The sequence below is a fragment of the Arvicanthis niloticus genome, chromosome 20 (genome assembly GCF_011762505.2).
Source record: "Arvicanthis niloticus isolate mArvNil1 chromosome 20, mArvNil1.pat.X, whole genome shotgun sequence".
Taxonomy (NCBI): Eukaryota; Metazoa; Chordata; class Mammalia; order Rodentia; family Muridae; genus Arvicanthis; species Arvicanthis niloticus.
Window position 1 is genome coordinate 46,473,656 of NC_047677.1, and position 22,008 is coordinate 46,495,663.

Sequence of the window (22,008 nt, forward strand, 5' to 3'; positions counted from 1 at the left end):
TCTCAAAAAGGCAAACAAAATTCCTGTCACGGTTCCCTTGAGAATGACCCTAAGACACAGAGGATGTTGAGATGTGTATCTTTCCATTTTTCTGTTCTTTCTAGCCAGGAACATGGGCTTTCTCGGTGTTTATTCAGCCTTTTACCATGCCAGTCACAGGGAGGTGTCTGGCTCTCCTCACACAGACAAATCCCAGATCCTCTATGCTTCATATGCTTTAGTTTATGTGTATATAAATATGTATGATTTCTTTTTAATTGTATTTATGTTCAGTTGTGTATATGATGTGTGATCTCGTATGGGTATGTGCTCTTGAGTGCCCACAGAGGCCAGAGGTCTCTGGATTCCCTGGGACAGGAGAAAAAGGTGGCTGTGAGCCATCTGATGTGGGTGCTGGGAATTGAACTCAGGTCCCTCTGGAAGAGGCCAGTGCTCTTAACTGCTGAACTGTTTAGATGACTCAGCGGATAAATGTGCTTACACCCACCACGCCTGTCACCTGGGTTCAATCCCCAGGACCTACATGGTAGTTGGAGAAAGCCAGTTCTCTCACATCTCCTCCGACTCCCATATGTGCCCCACTAACACACACCCCCATTCACACATGTGCCTGCACGCATTTGCCCACATACATATGCCTCTGCACACATGTACCCCATACATGCATATACACATGTGCACCCACACACATATGTGCACACACACACGTGCTCCCTAAATGTCCCCTCACACATACACATATGTGCACACGTATACACACTCAAAACTAAGCGTAGTAGTTTTTTAATTCATGAAAATAACACTGATCTACTGTTTTCTATGTTACCATTCTTACTTTCCTATTATTTCCTGTTACGTAAGTCAGAGTCCCCAGGACCAGGTAAGCTGAGTGATTGGTGTTGCCTTGTTCCTGGGTTGATGGGAGAAGCTCCTGGTGTGTTGGTACACACATAGGCATGACTATGGCTTCCAGTGGACATATGGCACTCTTCTGCTCACCTGCATTCCTTTCAGGACTTACATTAAAAATTGTCACTGGAAGTGCCCTCCCCCAGCCCGACATTTAAGAAGGAGACTAGAGGGCGAGTGAGCTTTATTTTTTATTAAGCTTGAGTTACCCACAAGCATCCAGATGGATTTGAGATGGTGGAAGGATAGACAGACCTGCACATCCAGGAAGCTTTACAGCCTGAAACTCATTGCCACACAGATGGCAACAAAACTGGGGACCTAGATAGAATGACCTATAGGGAAAGTGTAGGTGGAAAGGAAAAAAGCCCGAGATCAATGCTTGTGACTTTTAAACGCCAGCAGAGGCAGGGAAGGCAGCAAAAGACACCACGAAATAACAGGTAGGAAGGGAGAGGACGGGCATTTCAGAAGGGAGAAGGAGGGAATGTTGCACACTGTCGACACTATGACTTCATATCATGAGGGCTCCTGCTCTGTGACACTCTGATGTATCTGATATTGGGGACATCTAGAACCAGGCTGTGTTCTACATCAAGAAGCTTAGAATCCAGCTCGGGATAGGTTTGTACACGAAGGGGTAGCTGGTTCACAGAGGAAGCTGGGAGCCTGGCTGGCCATCTTTGATCTGCATCTAGAATGAAGAACACATATATATTAACAAGATGGAGATGAATGAGGGAGACAAAAGAAACAGTTGAAGAGAGATTAGTGTGGTCAGGCTCAGGGAGGCAGTCCCTGGTCTCATGGAGGCAGTCCCTGGTCTCATGGAGGCAGTCCCTGGTCTCGTGGAGGCAGTCCCTGGTCTCAGGGAGGCAGTCCCTGGTCTCAGGGAGGCAGTCCCTGGTCTCAGGGAGGCAGTCCCTGGTCTCAGGGAGGCTAGGATCAAGAGAAGGCTCCACAGCTGGAGCTGTGAGGGCAGAGAGGTCGGGCTGCACTCTACTGCCTTACAGAGCCCTAGATGTCAGTCAGGATTGTGTTAGGGGTCAGCAACTGAGATCAAAAAGACAAGATGTCTTGTAAAACCCAGTCTAGCTAGAAAGACCTGAGAGAGCAGAAGTTAGGGTTTGTCTGAACCCAAACAAGAGTGAATGACTGAGGCCCTGAGGAGATCTGCAGCAGACTAGGCAATGTTAGCCCATGGATGTCAGGCCTTAAACCCTGCTGTGTTCTTAAATTCCTTGACTGCTTGGAAGTGAACTTTTTGGGTAGGTTTTAACCCTTCCAAATGTGTGTGTCTTGCAGAATGACAATCTAAGCAATCTGAGACTTAAAACGGGGAATGCCATCAAAGACAGCTCCCAACATGCAAGTCTGACCTACACCAAGACCCTGAAGCCTATTAAGGATGACCTGGAGTTTGACCTAAGTCCAGCCTACAACAAGCCCCATAAGCCTGTTAAGGATGACTTGGACTTTAACCTGGAACTGGATCCCATGCAGACTTCTGAAGAGACCAGTGGGATGGATCTCAATCTGGACCTAGACTTGGACTTAGACCAGGAGACAGAGCTGGACCCTGGATCTGAGCTGGATTCTGATATCCATGCCAAACCTGAGCTGGAGCTAGAGTCAGAGCTTGAGACAGATGCCCAGACAGAGCCTGAGACAGAGGAGGAGCCAGAGCCGGAACCAGAGTCCCAGAGGGAGAGGGAGCTGGAGCCCAAGACCAGGGCAAGGGCTTCGAGCCCCTGGCGGAGCTACCTCACTGCTTATCGCTTTGGCTCTGTAAGCTCCCAGTCTGGAGTTGTACCTCAGACACGCTCGGCAGAAAAGAGACAGCCACGCACTTATCCAAACTCTCCCCAAAACAGTAAGGACACTTGGTAGGTGAGTCCAAAGAGCAGGCAGAGTATCTTGGCAAATCCTTCCTGCCCAACTTGGCATGAGATCCAGACTGGGTACAAGCCACAAGTCCTGGCTCTGTGACCCCTCCACCTGCTGACTTCCTTCTTACTGGATTCTGGGATCACATGCCCATCATACTCCCAGGCTATGTGACTCAAGGTGGACAGTTGTCTCTGGGTTCTGTCTCCAGGCTTTGCAGAGTGCATCTTCAACAGATCTCCAGTGAAGGCCTCCCTGCATGTACTCTCTGGGACCTGTGCCAGCTTGTCTCTAAGTTTCTCCTCTCAGCTGTTTCCCTTTCTCCAAAGAAATGAGGCTTGAATAAAATATGGGACTCTACTTAACACTGAGATCTCACCTGCTTTTCTCTGTATCCCGCACCCTGTGGAAATGTCACATGGGAGGGGCTCCAGAAGGGAGCCAGCAAAAGGAAACCCAGGTGAGTTGAAGCGGACAGGGAAGAACTCTCACCACCCAGAGGCAGCCAGGCACTGGCACCTGCTGAGCAGAGAGCTTTTACTATCACTCTTCCCTTCTGCTGGTGTCACGGTTATTTGGTGGCACCAACAGGAAGGAATGGTGACATTACTAGACTCTCTCTACATTACTACTACATTACTAGTCTGTCTACAGCTGCTCTTTCTTATAGATGTCCCAAGCCAACCTGAAGCCAGGATTTCTGGTAGGCCAGACTTAAAGTGTGTGATGGGTGGAGAGATGGCTCAGCAGTTTAGAGCACTGACTGCTCTTGCAGAGGACCTGGGTTCAATTCCCAGCACCCACACTGGGCAGCTCACAAGTGCCTGTAACTCCTATTCAACGGCACTCCATACAACTGTTATACACTCAGACAAGCAGTCATCATACACATTAAGAAAAAAGAGATAAAAGTTTAAAACTGATAGATACAAGCCTCCCCAAGGACTAGGAAACACCATTCTAGTTTTATTCAAATCCATTTAAAGTTTCTTGTTTCCAGTCGATTAACATGATTCCTCATGCTTGGGTTCTCAGTTTCTCTTGTTGTCAAATGAAAGACGCCTTGGGCTATAGACATGGCTCAGAGAAGAGAGCTGTTATCCAAGCACAAAGGCCTGAGTTCGGATCCCCAGCACCCATGAAAAAAGCTGGGCATGCCACATGTAACCCCAGCTATGGAGGTTGGGGATGACAGAGACAGGAAGATTGGTGGTACTCCTTAGACTGGCCGCCAGCCTAGCCGAAACATGCCAAGTTCCAGATTGAGGGAGATGAAACACCCAGGGCCTTCCTTCGACCTCCATGTATGTGGTCACATGCACTTGTATACACACACACAGTCCCACACACACCCTGATCACAGACACAGCTTATGTGTGCTATTGTTACACAAGTGCTCACTTGGTGGGCTCTGTTCTATGCATCGGACCTCCAGCTGTGGAGACTCAGAAGGCCATCCTGTGACTGGAAGGTCATGTCCAGCATGACCCTGAACATACAAAAAGAGGCACACGCTGGTGATCCTAACTCTTGGGAAGTGAGCCGGGCGGTGGTGGCGCACGCCTTTAATCCCAGCACTTGGGAGGCAGAGGCAGGTGGATTTCTGAGTTCAAGGCCAGCCTGGTCTACAGAGTGAGTTCCAGGACAGCCAGGGCTACACAGAGAAACCCTGTCTCGAAAAACAAAAAAAAAAAAAAAAAAAAAAAAAAAATTCCTGGGAAGTGAAGCAGGAGGAGGGTCTGTTGGAAAACATCCCAGACCATTTGGCTAGTTGTAGGCCACCCTTGTTACACCAATATTGGTTGTTAACTTGAGAGAGTCTAGAAAATGTATCCTCTGGGGCCTTTCCAGAGAGAACTAACTGAGGGGGAGCCCTACCCCCAGAGTGTACAGAAGCCTCCAGTGGACAGCCCAGATGCCAAGAAGTGTGGCTGTCTGCTTTCCACCTCCTGTGTGATCCCGTGTGCTGTGCCACCAGCCTCTGCTGCCTCCGCCTCCAGACTCCAGCTTCCTTGGCTTCCAACACGGACAGACTCTAGGAATACTGCAGACCTTCAGCCCCAGGTTCTGGCCATTGAAAGGTGTCGCTCCTCATGGACTAAACAGCACCAGAAGATACACAGCCACTGTTGGCCCGCCCTGCCCTACCAATTAGTAAGTCAATCTAATAAATCCTGTGTGTGTGTGTGTGTGTGTGTGTGTGTGTGTGTGTGTGTGTGTGTATGCATGTGTGTGTGTGCATGTGCTCTATCTGTTCTGTTTTAGAGAACCCCACCTAATACAGAGAGCCTGCCTAAAAATACTCATTCTGAGGAGGTGGGGTATATATTACATATTGGTTTTACGTTGATGTAATGAAGTATCTGAAGCAGGTTTCCTAGAGACATTGACTTAGCTCGTGATTCTGGACATCTGAGTCCTAAGATTGGATAGCTTCACTGCCCTGCTGTCTGTGCATGTGCGAGGCCGCATTAGAGGCATGGTGTGGAAGGAAGAAGCCAGAGGCCAGTGGTGGGAGAGGCGGCTTTTACAACAACTCACCCTCAAGGAAGTTCAGGTCCCTTGAGAACTCTCCTAATTCCTGAAGCGAAGGTTTTCAACCTGTGGGTTGCAGCCCTTGCTGAGGGGGCACCGAATGGCCCTTTCCCGGGGTCGCATATTTTGTGCCCTCCATACTGGGTACTTACTTACTCTATGAGTCACAGAAGCAGCAAAGTTGCAGTTCTGAAGCAACAACATTTTATGACTGGGGTCACCACAACATGAGGCACTGTTCTAAAGGGTTCCAGGGTTAGGAAGGTTGAGAACCAGGGTTAGGAAGGTTTTAAAGGGTCCACTTTATCTTTACCTTGGGCAGTGTCTTAGTTTGGGATTTATTGCTGTGAAGAGACGCCATGACCAAGGCAACTCTTATACAGGACAACATTTAATCGGGGCGTGGCTTGCAGGTTCAGAGGTTCAGTCCATTATCATCAACACTGGAAGCGTGGCAGCATCCAGGCAGGCATGGTGCAGGAGGAGCTGAGAGTTCTACAGCTTGATCCAAAAACATCCAGGAGAAGACTCTCTCTTCCACACCGGGCAGAGAATAGGAGCCTCAAAGACCACCCCCACAGTGATGCACTTCCTCCAACAAGGCCACACCTCCTAATAGTGGCACTTCCCACGGGCCAAGCATGGTCAAACCACCAGAGGGAACAAGCTTCTAACACGAATTTCCCTCTCCCTCAAAGAACATGAAACCACAGCAGAACCCAAGTCACCAGATTCATTCTTTTGTCATTCTTTTGTTCTCTCAACATCCTGACCCCCTACTGTGTGCTAGGTACTATCCCTGGAATTGAAGATTCAGGATAGAACAGGCAACAGTTACAAATGGCGATGAATGGGGAGATAGCTCCAGCAGTGAAGTGCTTCCTGGGAGTGATGGCACAGGTTTATCATCCCAGCCACCAGGAGGCATAGTAGGTTGCATTTCTGGGGCTTCCTGGCTGGCCAGTCTAGCCTACTCAGTGAGTTCCAGGCCAGTGGAAGTGAAGGTGCACGGTACTTGCAGAATGACAGCCAAAGTTGTCTTCCTGCCTCCACACACACCCGTGCATACAAATGCACCTGCACACACCAATACAGCCAGTTATCTTTATGCATTGTAACAAATGAGCTGAGGAAATGGCTCAGGCACAGGCACAGGGCCCAAGTTTGAGTCCCAGGACCTGGGTTGAAAACAAATGGTGGCTCACATTTGATCCTGGGAAGAGGAGATGGGAGGATTCCTGGGTCTGACTAGCCAGTCTTAGCCTGCCTGAGACTTTAGGCTAATGAGAGGCAAAGAAGGTAGATAGAACAAGACACACACACACACACACACACACACACACACACACACAGGTACTCACCCTGTATACATTTCTCTCAGAGAAGTTAAGAAAAGCCACCTGGGATACCTTCTGGCCCCGTTGCACCTACCCCAAGCCCTCTCTGCAGCTCCCAGGTCTGCAGGTTTTTCCCACAATCCTTTCCTCCCTTACTGAATTTAAGATGCCAGGGAATCAGCAGAAACTGTGCCATCCTCTTAACTTTCTCCAGCTTCTTAGGACTCCCCAGTCTGCATCCCTGATCCTGGCCCAGCTGTGACATCAGATGTCGTCACCCAAGGTACGTGTCGGTGCTAGGCCTGTGCAGAGCCTTACACTTTTCTGGGGTTTCCCAGAGTGAACCTTTTCTTTGGGGAAGATCATGATCTGAGGAGGGACAGCATAGCACCCTGAGACCAGGCTGCTGGATGTCCTGACAAGTGTCACAGAGAAGGGGAGTGAGGAACAGGGGGGCAGGACAGGACTCTGGGTGCCCCAGCTGGAGAAGCCTCCTTGACAAAGGACTTACAGGAAATGTGGCTGGGGGCCACAGATAGCAGTGTGCTCCTTAAAGGCCACATACATTGAGCTGTATCTGCTGGTTTCCATTCTGTCTTAGAAGCTGGGTGTCTGTGACGGCCTTGCACACGTTATAAAGGATGCCCATTAGACAGTGTTGGAAAAGACACCCCCGCCCCCATCCTGGCTCTACTGGTCCACTAGTTTCCCCCACAGCCCTCTCCTAAGGCTTACAGGTAGGCCGAAACAATGACTCTTTACCACATGCTGGCTCTGGAGTAAACACTTTTCCAAAACTGAGCACAAGGTGTACAAAATTGCAGTGGCCTAGGGTGAGTATTCCCCAGCCTTCCTTCTACGGAGCAAACAGTCTCATGTTCTCCCCTGGCCTCTTAAGTCTTCCATCTGATCCATGGTTTACTGTATGCCGCAGCAGGGGTTCAGGTAAGTCCAGACTCCTGGGCAGGTAAGAGGGAAGGGTTGTATCACCAAAAGGGAAGGGGAAGGCTTGGGACTAAAGACACTGACATGTCCTGTTTGCATAGGATGGCACAACTCTGTATAGACACTGTGTATGCTCAATGTCATTTGCCTACCTACTAGAATTCTTGCCTACCTACTAGAGCCACACTCTGTGACGCTTCTTCCTTTGGGAAAAGATGCCTTTGATATCTCTGTCCACAGGTGCCTTTCAACCCTGTTTGCTTGTTTGCTTGAGATAGACTTTCTTTATTTTTTTTTTTCTTTTCTTCTTCTTTTTTCTTGGTTTTTGAGAAGGGTTTCTTTGTGTAGCCCTGGCTGTCCTGGAACTCACTCTGTAGACCAGGCCAGCCTCGAACTCAGAAATCCACCTGCCTCTGCCTCCCAAGTGCTGGGATGAAAGGCATGCGCCACCACCGCCCTGCTGAGATAGACTTTCTCACTGGCCTGGAACTCATTAAGTAGGTGAGGCTGGCTGGCCAGCAGGCCCCAGGAGTCCCTAGAGCTGGCTCCTCTTTCTCTTCCTCCTTCTCTTCTTTCTCCAATTCCTTTTCTTCCTCCTCCTCCTTCCCTCTCTCCTCATTTTATGTGCATGGGTCTTTTAGCTACATATATGTCTGTGTACCACATGTGTGCCTGAAAAATGTGGAGGTCAGGAGAGGGCATTGGATTCCCTGAAACTAGACTCCTAGATAATTGTGAGGAGAGGTATGGGTACCAGGAGTCAAACCCAGGTCTCCTGGAAGAGCAGCCACACTTGTCCAGACTGAGGTATTTCTTCAACCTTCAAACAAACAAAACATGGTTTCTGGGGATGGGACTGAACACAGATCCTTCTGCTTGCAAGGCAAACATGTTATTGACAGAACCATCCCCCAATCCTAAATCAGTACATAGGTACCTGTGTGGCCCCAGGAGCACCCACACCCTTTCCTTCCAGCTCCCCTGTGTTCACTGAGAGCCTCCTAGGATGGTGGAAAAGACAAGACAGCTCAGTGCAGGAACACAGGACTGGTGGCCGGGTTGGGGAAGTGAGGAGTTTCAGTAACTGGGCAAATCCTGTTTGCAAGTCTAGTTTGCTCCTAATTATGGATTTGCAACACAATTCAACAAGGGCCTCATGGAGTTGTCAGCTAAAGGTCATTAAAATGGGTTTTAGAAGATTGTGACTTGGGGCACATTACCCAGATAGAGTCCTAAGAGAACTGGGATTAGGGGCTGACAACGTGGCTTAGATGGTAAAGAAGTTTGCTGCCAAGCCTGAAGGTCTGAGTTCAATTTCCAAGACCTGCATGGTGGAAGAAGACAACTGACTCTCACAGGCTGCCCTCTGAATATGGGCACAAACATTAAAAAAGGTTACTGTTCCCAAAGCCCAACTGTCCAGATTCAAGCCCTGCCTTGTTGAGTTCCTGTGACCTTCAGTTTCTCGTCTCTCAAACACAGATGACAGTGACAGTATCTATCTCAAAGGACTGCTGAACACTGAGCAACACTGTTTAGAAAAGTTATTATAGAAGATGCCGAGAAGCACAGAGATAAGCCACAGTGTTTTTCTTTTCTTCTCCTTTCAGTTTTTGGAGACAGGGTGTCTGTGTGTAGCTCTGGCTATCCTGGAACTCACTCTGTAGACCAGGCTGTCCTGGAACTCAGAGATCTGCCTGCCTCTGCCTCCCAAGTCCTGGGAGTAAGGGCATGTACCACCATCAACCGGCCTGCCATTGTGTTTTTCTTTTCAGCATCTCACATCCCTCAGTCCAAAGCATGGAGTTTAAATGTTTGACACATGGCAGAAGTGATTTGAAAATAAGAAAGGAAAATAAATCTAACATTGTATAGCAGGAGCAAACAGCAGGCCCATACACATAAAATAAGAAGAAAGAGGGAGGAAGAGGAGGAGGAAGAAGGAAGAGGAAGAATTGAAATCAGTCTAAATATGCAAGCCATGTGGGACATCTCTGTGAATGTCCTAAACTGACTCGACCATGCCCCTGCAACTACTGAGGGAATTAAAGCCCAATGGGAGCCATCTCCAGTGCAGAGGGATGGGCTGGGTGCTCCAGATGCTTCTCAGAAACTGGGAGAGACCAGCTCTTCAGTTTAATTGTTCAAGTCAACAAGGCCCCTTGGACACACTTAGCGTTAACACAGACCTGTGTGTGCCAATCTCATTTCTTTTTTCTTTTTCTTTCTTTTTTTTTTTTTTAAAGATTTATTTGTTTGTTTTATGTATGTGAGTACACAGTGGCTATCTTCAGACACACCAGAAGAGGGCATCAGATCCCATTAGAGATGGTTGTGGGTCACCATGTGGTTGCTGGGAATTGAACTCAGAACCTCTGGAAGAGCAGTTAGTGCTTTTAACCACTAAGCCATCTCTCCAGCCCTGCCAATCTCATTTCTGGATGTTTATAATTCATCTAAAAGTATGCATTCATTCTTGGAATTGAGGCAAGAAAGACCTGTATTTTAATATATTGTCATATATATATATATATATATATATATATATATATATATATATTTAAAATGGGGGGAGTGTGTCTCACTGTAGCCTGGGCTAACCTGCACCTCACAGAGAGCTGTTGCCTGACTCTGCCTCAAAAGTGTTGAGTCTAAAGGTGTGCACCTGGGGAAAAAAACCTGTATTTAATAAATTAATTCTTTATGGTATTTTGCCTGCATTCATGTCTGTGTGAGGGTATTAGATCTCCTGGAACTAGAGTTACAGACAGCTGTGAGCTGCCATGTAGGTACTTGGAGTTGAATCTAGGTTTTCTAGAAGAGTGGCCAGTGCTATTAACCACTGAGCCATCTCTCCAGCCCCCTCAAAGACCTGTATTTTAGGTGAGGATGTACAATGCTTTGGTGTTTGCAGAACTTCAGTTAGGGCCCAGCGCGTCCCTTCTATAACGCAGAAGGGATTGTTATAAACAACGTTTGACACATGGCAGAAGTGATTTGAAAATAAGAAAGGAAAATAAATCTATATTTCTCCTCTTTTTCCTCCTCTTCTCTTAAATCGGCATTTTTAAAGATTTTTTCACTTATGTACATGAGCCCTCTATTTGCTTGTTTGCCTGCATGATGTAAGACAGCATCGGACAGAAAATCCCATTAAAGATGGTTGTGAGCCACAGTGCGGTTGGTGGGACTTGAACTCACTGGCTCTGGAAGAACAGCCAGTGCTTTTAACCACTGAGCCATCTCTCCAACACCCTTAAATTGGTGAGACTGGTGAGATTGCCACTCAGTGCACATCTTTAATCTCAGTACTTGGGTGTGGGGCTGTTAGCTCATGCGTGGGCATGGGTCCTGTTGGGTGGAGTTGTGGATCCCACGGTTCTGGGGACCAGAAGTGAGGGAATTTGACTGAGTTCCCTCTATGCAGTGCCAGGGCTGCATACAGGAGATCTCAGTCTGAGGTCCCCTGAGTGGGTACCCCTGGACAAGAATGCGTGCGGGGGGGGGGGGGGAGGGAGAAGGGAGGCGGCAGGTGGCAGGCGGGGATCGACTGGTGTCAGACTCCTGGGCAACCAGGCGCCACTGAGAGCTGGGGAAGAGTTGAGACTAGGGACATATGGGCTGAACCAGCCCACAGCCAAGAAAGACGAGAGGGAGAGGGAGGGAAGCCCTGACAACACCCCACAGGTAGAGACTAGCTTGGTTGAATTGGCGGCCTCCATGGGGGGGGGTGGGGACACATAGAGAAGTCTTCTGGCTGGAGATTAGGCAGCGGCAGCAGCAGCAGTGGCAGCTCATTAGTTAAAGGCCTTCTCCATGGTTCCCTACTGTGGGGCTCCAAAGACACTAGGAAGTTCATGGTTTAAAAGGTTTATTGTCATGGTGGAAAGTGGATGAATCTGGCTGTACCCTTCCCCCCAACCCCAAGGGCAGGCCTTTGGTTAAATACTGTTTGTAAAGGAGGAGGGTCTGGGAAGGAATACTTAATTGGCTACACCTACTGGCCTTCAGGTATCTCATTAATATGGAAATCTCTCAAGGCTGAGGCCTGTAGTCTTGTCCTCTACTTGTGGAGGGGCAGTAGGGGGTCGTTGCCCTATGTGACTGAAGGGTGCTGATCAATGGAGGTCTTTGGCCTCGTGTCAGGAGCCTGGAGTCTGGGAGCAAAGTCGAACACCTACCATAGTCATCCCATTACGGTCCAGGGTTCGAGGCCTGTGCTCGACCAGGAACCAAGCTATCTTTCACAGTCCCACACTTGGGAGGCAGAGGCAGACAGATTTCTGTGAGCTTGAGGCTAGCCTGGTCTACAGAGCAAGAGCAAGTTCCAGGACAGCCAGGGCTACACAGAGAAACCCTGTCTTGAAAAACAACAAGAGCATTGAAGTGATTGGAACGTGGGCTTGCTTCTCATCCATATGGTATGTGTAAAGACCTTGGTTGACCTTCAGCACTGAACACAAGCTTCAGGGCCATCCTAAGCATCGTCAAACAAAGGGGAACCCTCATCATGGGAAGACAGACAGGTTCAGCTTGCTGGCTGGTCAGTTATTCCCAAGCCAAGAGTAATGAGCAAATTTCCTGATCAGAAAGCACGGACAGCAAAGTGATTGTCGATCAGTCCTGTAGAGTTCACTGGTGGCCCTTTTAACTAAAAAAAAAAAAAAAAAAAAAAAAAATATTGAGGGGACACACACCACAGTGTGTGTGGCTCAGAGAACAACTTGTGGGAGCTGATTCTCTCCTTCTACCATATGGGTTCCTGGGTCATCAGGCTTGGCAGCAAGCACCTTTATACCCGCTGAGCCATCTTGTCAGCCCAGTGATAGCCCTTTCTAACACCCACCATATAGATTCCCAAGCAACTCCTCCCACTAGGGAAGCCCCATTTCATCTGTAATTGGAGATGGAACCTTGGCCCTCACATGCCAGGCCAGAAGCTGCCTTATTGCCGGCTTTTTTTCCTCTCCCACTTTTCATTTTGAGAAAGGGTCTCTCAAAGCTCCCGAGGCTGGCAGCCCTCCTACCTCAGCCCCTCAATTAGCTGGAATTACAAGCCTGCCACACATGCCTTACTGAAACCCTGTTTAAGATAAACTGGCTTGGACATGGCTTGGTGCCGGTTAACAAAGAACAGGGCAGAGTCCACCTCCTGTTGTTTGCAGCCCACTTTGAAAGTGACACAGTTGTGACTGAGTCAACCCACTGTTCACGCCATGATCATGGCACCCCAAAAGACAATAGTCTAGGATCTCAAAGAACTGAGAAAACAGGTCCTCAGAGCTGTATTCCATCTGCCTTCTAGTGACAATTTACCAAATGTGTGTGTGTGTGTGTGTGTGTGTGTTCTCCATCTGCCCCACGGAGCAGGAGTGTGGTTACTGCAGAAGGGAATCCTTCAGTTGGCCTTTCCCTGGCAGGCATTATTCCCAGCCAAAACAAACAAAACCCTAAGAGCAGGGTGTGGTCAGCTCAGGTTACTAAGCAACACCCTCTGCTGCCTCCCTGAGGTGCTGTGGGGCACCACAGTCTGCAGCCTCCACACCCCTTCCTACTGTCTCTCCCTGTTCCTTCACTCCCACCCCACACACCCAAGGCCTTTATTCCTCCATCTTCCCCTCTTCCATGGCTCCAACCCTTCACCAAAGCTCATTCTCCATGAGCTGCCTTGGGTGTAACCACCTCCAGGACAGGCTGGACTGGCTAGTCTCCACTTGCCTAACACTGCTCTCCACCCTGGTAATAGGGTACACCCCCTTCTAACTAGATGGGTTTCAGCAGTGGGAGCCACTCCCGGAGAGCCGGAGAAAGACACCGGGTGTTCATTCCCCTGCCGTGCTTGTCAAAGGGCACAGCAGTTTGCATTCCTGGAGTCTTCGAGCAGAACCTGGCCACTGGCCGCCCCAACAAGCCAGTCCCAGCCAAGTCAAGTGAGAATCAGAAAGGGGAGGTCCATTTGATGTGGCCACACTGAAACGAGAAACAAAGAGGCCCGGTGACCTTCAAGTCCGTCTTTGGGACTCTGATGTAAGGTTTAGGTTTAATGGAGTCTGGAGGTATGCATAGCCGCATAGCTAAGCAGTCCAGGTCTGAGTGTAGCTAGGTCAGAGTGTGGCCCCGCCCATCACTGACCCAGTGTGGACTGGGCTCCGGTCTGCCCTGCAAGGTGGTCTGGCCGTTGTCAGGACCCTGTGAAAATGTTTTCCCGGAGGATAAATTTTCCTCAAGCTGTTACCAGGTTCCAGGCCATTCCTTCTCTCAGCATAAGATTCCTGGGGAAATTCCAATTCCTTGGGACTATTGTTTCAATAATAGGATGAGCAAAGGGAGGGGCGCAAGCCTTTATCTCTCCCAGTCTCTCTCTGCATACACCCACACCCGCTCCCAGGATATCTTGTAGCCCAAGCTGATCTCAAATGTGCACTGTAGCTGAGGGTGACCTTGAGTTTATGATCCTCCTGCCTCCATCTCCACATGCCGGGATTACAGGCTTTTACCACCACACCAGGTTTATGGGGATCAAACCCAGAGACCTGTGTACACTGGGGAAATATTGGGCTACATCCCCACAAGAGTGTGTCTTTAGAATGTCTTTTTGTTATCAGGAGCCCTTTCTTCCTGTTACAGCTTTGTTCTGGATTGAGACAGAGAAGGAGCTCCAAGGGAAGGAGCTGAGAGATTCTCCTTCCCAGCTCTCGAGACAACCCAACCCTGTCAGCATCGGCTTCAGGGGGAGCATCCCACAGTTCTAGCTTCCGGAATTTTCTGCTATTGATACCATAGCCTCGGCTTATTCTAGTGACTCCAGCAAACTAATCTAAGGTCCCTCTGGATTCTAGAGATGGCTCTTTCTCCTGTCCTTCTAGGTCTGGCTGGGCTGAAAACTCAAGTTGGTGCTGGGTCCTTGTCACCTCAGCATCTCTTACTGGCTTTCCTTAACCCTATCGACACCTCCATCCCTCCATTAATTTATTTATCTTCTGCTATCCTTATGTTCACAAAACTGTCACAAAGACAAGAAAAGTCTCCTTTTGGGATCTCCATCTATGCAGTGAGACTTTTCTGTCAGCGGAAAGTATCTTGGTATAGTTTGGTTTCTTTGTTGTTTATGTTATCTGGTAGGATGGAGGGATACCATAGGGGACTTGCCACTTTGGATTTACTTTGTATTTAGAGTCATATTTTGTTACCTTCAAGATAAAAGAATTTGAGCCAGGTATGATGGCTCTTGCTTTAATCTCAGCCCTGAATAGGCAGAGGCAGACAGATCTCTGTGAGTTCAAGGCCAACCAAGGCTAGTTAGTAAGATCCTGAATCAAAACAAAAAGAGATAGAGAATGGCCGGGCGGTGGTGGCGCACGCCTTTAATCTCAGCACTCGGGAGGCAGAGGCAGGCAGATTTCTGAGTTTGAGGCCAGCCTGGTCTACAGAGTGAGTTCCAGGACAGCCAGGGCTACACAGAGAAACCCTGTCTCGAAAAAAAAAAAAAAAAAAAAAAAAAAACAAAACAAAAAACAAAAAACAAAAAAAAAAAAAAAACCAAAACAACAAAACAAAAAGAGATAGAGAATGTAGTTGGGCATGGTGTCACACACTTATAACCTTAACCTTTAGGAAGCAAAGGCAGAAGGATAGCCTGGAGTCTGAGGACAGCCTAGAATTCACAGCCCTATTGGGAAGACCCATCTCAAAAGACCTGGAGCAAGTAAAAGGACAGAGAGTGTTGGACTTGAGGACACATGTGCCTTCAAGTGTAAGTGATCAGTTAAGAAACTGCCTCAGCAGTGCTGGGGGAGATGACAAAAACAGTCTTTGCAAGTATGTTACCTTAAGAGGAATGGGATGTTTTTCAGAAATTAAATTCTGACACCGCCCATGAGCAGCCAAAAATATGATGGCTTTTGCTGTCTGAATAATTCCACTTTTAAAAAGACTTGCAGGAAAAGGGGGAGGAAGCATATGTACCCAAGAGGCAATGGATACCAAAAAAAGAAACAGCCACCACTCTTTGAGACAGGGTTTCAAGTAGCACAGGCTAGCCTTGAATGGATGGCTATGTGGCCAAGGATAACCTTGAACTTCTGGTCTTCTTCCCCCTACCTCCCCAGGGCTGGGCTCACAGTCATATACCATCCCAATTCTATGTAACCCAGGCCATCCTGGGCTTGCTAGGCCCTTTATCCATGGGGATATAGCCTCAGCCCCAATAGCTACTACTATTGAATAATTTCCAGAAAGGTCAAGTCCAGAAAAGGCAACCTTTCTGAACTGGTGGTGAAGAGCACAGGAAGGTAAGATGGTTTACATATATAAATTAAGAAGCAGAAGCCAGGTGGGTGGTGGCACACGCCTTTGATCCCAGTATATGGGAGGCAGAAGCTGGTGGATTTCTGAGTTCAAGGGCCAGCCTGGTCTACAGAGTAAATTTAAGGACATCTAGGACTACAGAGAGAAACTCTGTCTCGAAAAGAAAAGAAAAAAAAAATGGAACCAGCTTTATTTAGGATAGGAATATGAAGGTAGAAACTTAGGTGAACATTCATAAATATCTCAGCAAAAGTTTGGAGACACAGACATGAGACCCCAATTATGCTAAGGGTGTATGGGAAAACACAGCGGGCCGGGCAGTGGTGGCCCACACCTTTAATCCCAGCACTTGGGAGGCAGAGGCAGGTGGATTTCTGAGTTCAAGGCCAGCCTGGTCTACAGAGTGAGCTCCAGGACAGCCAAGGCTACACAGAGAAACCCTGTCTCAAAAAAAAAAAAAAAAAAAAAAAGAAAGAAAGAAAGAAAACACAGCGGGGATGTGTGTGTGTGTGTGTGTGTGTGTGTGTGTGTGTGTGCTCGCGCGCGCGCAGATGACCAATTCTGAGAAATCAGTCCAGTGACTTTTACATGAGCACTGGAAGAGATTCAGAGATTCTGAACTGAGTTGATCTTGCTGAACAGGTGGTCAGTTAGAAGGGCAACTAGAGGTGACCGAGTCACCACATGCTGCAAGGGCTTTCCTTGCTCATGCCACCTGCAGCAAACACCTGGAGTGTGCATGTGTGTGAGGAGGCCAAGCATCAGCATCCTGGAACTGACGGTGGGAGCTGCTCTACAGGATGCTGGGAACCAAACTCCGGTTCTCCCCAAGAGAGCAAGGGTCCTTAACCTCTGAGACATCTCTCCAGCCCCCTGCTGATCATTTTACCCACCCACTCTAGGGGGTTGGCTTGGCCCTGAAAACCTGACCCAGGTGACTTAGCAATGAAGAAATGACAGGCACCCACACAAAGAAAAACTGAGATCAGGCGGGCTGTGTTCACTACAATGGGAGGTATCTACTATGCAACTGAAAACAAAGAAGTGTCTATTTCGCACAGCACCGGGTTAGCTAGCTAGTCTCAGGGGAGATCTCTGTAGGGGAGCAGTCTCAGGGTATAAACATCGGGATGAGGAAGCTGTGGTTCAAGGTGATTCTACCTTGTGGCTTTCTGTTGTTACAGACACTGGTCAATTCTTAGTAAACACTTGTACAACCAGAGAAAGCTGAGTCACAGCAAGCTGCGCTTCCTTGCTGATGCAGCTATGGTAAACACTTGGAACGTGTGTGTGTGTGTGTGTGTGTGTGTGTGTGTGTGTGTGTGTACGTGTGTGATCTCGTGCAGGCCTTTGCCATTCCTTTGAACCTCATCTGGGAAGGCTGTTTCCATGGGTCTGAGACATCAGGACCCTTGGCTGGGCCCATGTCAACAATACACATTTCACTCAGAATTTCATCAGCTCCCCACAGGGGTAGGGTGGGGTGGGGTGGGGTGGGGTGGGGTAGAGGTAGGAATTCCCTGGGCTAACACAGTCTCAGACTCTAGGACATCAGGTGTTTTCTGATCCCCGTTGAATCCTGAGTTTAAAGTAGAAAGCAGTTTTCTTTGGCTAACAAGCACTGGCCTCTTTCACAATTAACCCAGAAATGCCATCATTCAGGTTCCGTGCAGCAGATGCTGTGATCTGAATGTCCAATTTAGCAAACCTACCTTTCCACCCCTGCTTATTTCATACCCGCCCGCAGTCACTCTTGGCCCCAGTCTCCACCCACAAGTTTTCCAGCCTGGGCCCTTTTGCTCAATTGATTTTTTTCTTTCAGGAATGTTTGACATGTCCTTCCCCACCTATGAAAATCCTACACATTTCCCAACACCCACATCAAACGTGGTGGCCTCCTCCATGCCTGGATTAGCCTGCTTTGCTAAGGAGGTTGGTTGTGCTGGGGGGGGGGGGGGGGCAGGCTTGGTCTGTGCTCCAGTGTGTTCACCCTCCTTTCCCAACCAACTGATCACCTGCCTGTCTTCCCTCCTTCCCTTCATCCCCCTCCTCTTCTTCCTTTTTGCATGTAAATGTGAGTGTGGAATATATACATGTATATGTGTTCCCGTGTGTGTAAGCACAGTTGCGTGTTGCAAGTGTCCGTGTGCCTGTGCATGTGCAGGCCTGAGCTGTTACGCTGGGTGTTTTCCTTAATTGTCCTCAACATTATTGAGGCAGGGTCTCTCATGGAACCAGGAGCTTGCCAGTTCATCTAGATAGCCAGCTTGCTCCAAGATCCTTTGTCTCCAGCACACCACCTCACCTACCCCAGCAATTATAAGTGTTCTGGGATCCAAATGCCAGGTAAGAACTTTACCCACTGAGCCAACCCCCCAGCCTGAGCCCCACTTCTCCCCCCTTCCCCCAAAGGGTTTCTCTGTATAGCCCTGGCTGTCCTGAAACTCTGTAGACCAGGCTGCCCTTGAACTCAGAAATCTGCCTGCCTCTGCCTCCCAAGTATTGGGATTAAAGGTGTGCACCACCACTGCCCTGTGAGTCCCACTTCTTATAGAGCAGGGTCTTTGAGCCCCTACCCCAGCCAGCTAGAATACAGACATATGCCCGCTACTTGAAAAGTGGGCAACAGAGTGCATACATGGCTATAATTCCAAAGGTTATGCTACCTGTGGCCTCTTGTTATTTCAAGGGTTTTTTTGTTTTCTTTTTTCTTTTTGGTTTTCCGAGGCAGGGTTTCTCTGTGTAACAGTCCTGGTTGTCTTTGAACTATGTAGATCAGGCTGGGTTCGAATTCACAGAGATCCACCCGCCTCAGCTTTGCAAGGGTGGGACTGAAGGCATTTGCCACCATGGCCTGCTAAAGATTTATTTTTACGAATATGCGTTTGTGGTCTGTGAAAGGGAGTGAGTGCAGTTGCCTACAGAAGCCAGGTGTCTGACAGATTCCCTGGAGCTGGAGTTACAGGTTACTGGTGAGCCCCAGGAAGTAGGTGCTGAGAACCCAACTCCAGGCCTCTGCAGGACTAGTCTGTGCTCTTAACCTCTCAGCCATCCCTCCAGCAACTGTTCACTATGAAACATAGTCTCACTTTGTAGTCCAGATTGGCTTGGAACTCACTATATATAGCTCAGTGTGGCTTGAGACTTGCCCCAGCTTCCAACACTAACATCTGGTTTACCCAGTGACTTTGTAGCCATATCCTGGGCAAGCATCCTCTCTGATGCTTGCACAAGGACAACATCACCTTGTGCCACGTTTCTCAGAGCACAGTCCTATCTTTAAAACATGCATGACTTAGCTTCACAACAGAGGTTTGTAAGCTGAGGCCTGAGCATGAAAAAAAAAAATCATGCTCAAAAAAGATCAAAAGGAGACCGTTCTGAAACACATGTCAAGTATACACAACTCAAATTTCAGTGCCTATTAGTAAATCCCCGTAGCAGCATCCACAGCCTATGTTTTGGAAGAAATATTGGAGCCCAGAGAGCCTCATGTTCCTCTCTCATTCATCTCAGAAATACCTGCTGATTCTACAGTATTTACTTTGAGGGTTTTGATGCTGAATCACTGGGTTGGGACACCCAAGATTCTGATCACACATCCTTTCCAAGTTCTCAACCTTCTGTAATGGGGATAATAACTACCTTGGCCTGAAATTGACATCAGCATCTAATAAGATCATTGACCTTAGACAGGATGGAAACACCCTGTCAGTCCTACGACCAAGACAGAAGGTGGTTCAAGGAGAAAACAGAATTCCCATTCAGCCCCTTCCTTTAAAGCTTTCAACTTAAAGCTTTAAAAGTCTGTAGAGAAAATCCCCCTTTGAAGTGTTTGCTTTTATTTTTAAAAAATTGATTTATTTACTTATGGGGGAGGGGTTGTGGCATGTGCCATGGCTCCTGCGTGCAGGTCAGAGGGAGACCTGTGGGAATCAGTCCTCTCGATTTGCGTTTGAACTCAGGTCCTCAAGCTTGGAGGTAGGTACCTTTACTTGCTGAGCGGTCCTCTGGTCCAGTTCTTATTGATTTTTTTCTTTTTTTCTTGAGTCAGGGTCTCATTATATAGCCCCGGCTGGCCTAGAACTTGCTATTTAGACCTACAGGGCCTCCAACTCATAGAGATGCACCTGCTGGGATTAAAGGCATGGGCTGCTGGCCCAGGCTTTATCTTTAAAAGACCACAGAGGCCACACGTTTCCTCCCTCCAGCCTTTGTTCTGTGTGCACCCACATACAATTGTAATTTCCCATTTTCTTTACTGTCTTAACTGGCCCTTACAACATCTCAGGAGGGAACTGGGATAGGTTTGGGTTGATCTGTTTTGCGGGCCGGGAAACTGAGGCAAATCCCGACTGGCTGCGTGGCCCTGCCCTTCATCGGGAGGTAAGAACCTCTCAATGCCGCGCGCTTTATGGCGGGGGACACTAAAACCAGCTTCCCTTTCAGGATCCCTCGGTCCCCCGCGCTCCACTGCCGCACTCCCCGGAGCAGGTGGTAGGCTCCGTGTCCACCACGCAGGCGCGCGATGCCGTGCGGGGCGTGGCCGGGCGGGCCCGGAGGCGGGGCCGGCGCGCGCCGGGAGGGAGAGCTGGGATTTGGGCCGCGGCGGGAGCCCAAGTCGGCGTCACTCGAGTGCGCAGGCGCCTGGCGGTTACCGGTCTCGCCATGGAGCGGAAAGGTGAGCGGCGGAGCGGCCTCCGCCACGAGGAGCCACGGCGGTCCCCGAGTGGGCGCCGGGCGCCCCTCTGGCTGCTGTCGCTGCCCCCTGAAGCGGCGTCACCCTCGCCGCTCGCCCCTCGGCTGCGGCGTCCTCGGGCGCCCGCCGTCCCCGCCCCTCGCTCCGTAGACCCCAGGCCCGGGCGGCGAGGCCTCATGGCCCGCCCGAGCCTCCGCGGGCGCGCCGGGCCTGGCAGCCGCCGTGCACCCCGAGCAGCCGGCCCCGCGCTCGGCCCGCAGCCTCAGGCCGGGTCACCCTGCGTTCTCGCGCCGCTCCCCGCCTCCCTCTCCCATCGGCCCTTCATCCATCCCTCTCTCCCGCAGTGCTCGCGCTCCAGGCCCGAAAGAAAAGGACCAAGGCCAAGAAGGACAAAGCCCAAAGGAAGTGAGTCTTGTACCCCAACATCCCGCCCTTGGCGTCTCCTCGGGGACCTCCTCCTCCTTCTACCGGGTTGCGCGCCTCGGAAGCGCACGGGGTTCGGGCAGCTCCCCCCCAACCCCACCCCGCCACATGGCTTCTGGGCCGCTGTGTGATTCGCCCTCCAGGAACCATGTGGAAGGGAGCTGGGTCGCCACGCTCGGGTCTTAGCAACTCCCCGGGCCTGCTGGAAAGACCCGGAGCCTGCCCGGCACCACTCCCCAACTCCATCCGGGAGGCCCAAGTGTGGGCCGGCGGCCGGCGTTGGTAATCATTACCTGCCGGTCTGTGAACTCTGCTCTCCCTTCCTTGCTCCGCAGCTTCTTAACTTGTCTCCTAAGTCTGTCCGCACGCTACGCCATCAGGGAATTGTTGAATGAATTCTCCCTGTTTACCCTTGGCCCTGCCAACCACACACCCGCTTGGGTAGAGGAGGGCGGCCGGGAGTCTTTCCTCGCGCCTGATTAGGCTACTTCCAAAGTCTGCAAGGCGCTGTGCGTCGCTGTCCTCTCGGTGTGCGGGCTGACTGCGTTACGCACAACTGGCGGGGCGTGTTATCTGGTCCTCAGCGGAAAGGAGAGCAGTTATGTCGGAGACAAATTGCTGGTGCCAGTTGGGTGATTCTGGCTTGAACCTAGTGCTACACTTGGCCCGATTTGATGTGTAATAGTGGCTTGGTGTTGGGGATGCGAGCACAAGAGTCTGATGGAAACTGGGTGGAGGGCCTCTTCAAGTGAGCTTAACTCACACCCCCCCCTTTTTTTTTTTTTTTTTCTTTTGAGACAGCCTTGGTTGACCTGGAACTCTCTATGTAGACCAGGCTGGCCTCGAACTCGATCCTCTTGTTCTGGCTCTGAGAATCCTGGGATTAAGGCCGTGTTCCACCTCTGCAGACTCACTGCCAGTGAGCTTAGAGGTTAGCTTTAAGAACGATCTTGTACTAACATTTAG

The 22,008-nt window shown here is 49.6% G+C and overlaps 2 protein-coding genes and 1 long non-coding RNA gene across 10 annotated transcripts in view; 2 read left to right on the top strand and 1 right to left on the bottom strand.

The window, feature by feature from the left end:
* Positions 1-3,161, top strand: part of Slc26a8 (solute carrier family 26 member 8) — a 52,357-nt gene extending 49,196 nt beyond the window's left edge. For 6 of the 8 annotated variants that reach the window (XM_076917235.1, XM_076917238.1, XM_034523959.2 and 3 more), the window contains one exon: positions 2,215-3,161. In XM_076917235.1, coding sequence (XP_076773350.1) covers positions 2,215-2,799 — 585 coding nt within the window. In that variant the 3' untranslated portion in view covers positions 2,800-3,161. The remainder of the gene's footprint in view (positions 1-2,214) is intronic. The other 2 variants (XM_076917240.1, XM_076917237.1) reach the window with 1 other exon arrangement.
* LOC143435318 (uncharacterized) lies at positions 1,474-21,469 on the bottom strand. The gene is made up of 3 exons (XR_013105507.1): positions 21,336-21,469; positions 4,198-4,285; positions 1,474-1,603 (listed from the first exon to the last, which is right to left on the bottom strand). It is a non-coding gene; the product is annotated as an uncharacterized LOC143435318 (long non-coding RNA).
* The window catches only part of Srpk1 (SRSF protein kinase 1), a 36,042-nt gene continuing 34,434 nt past the window's right edge, over positions 20,401-22,008 (top strand). Inside the window, exons 1-2 of the mRNA XM_034524137.2 lie at positions 20,401-20,601; positions 20,964-21,024. Coding sequence (XP_034380028.1) covers positions 20,589-20,601; positions 20,964-21,024 — 74 coding nt within the window. The 5' untranslated portion in view covers positions 20,401-20,588. The remainder of the gene's footprint in view (positions 20,602-20,963; positions 21,025-22,008) is intronic.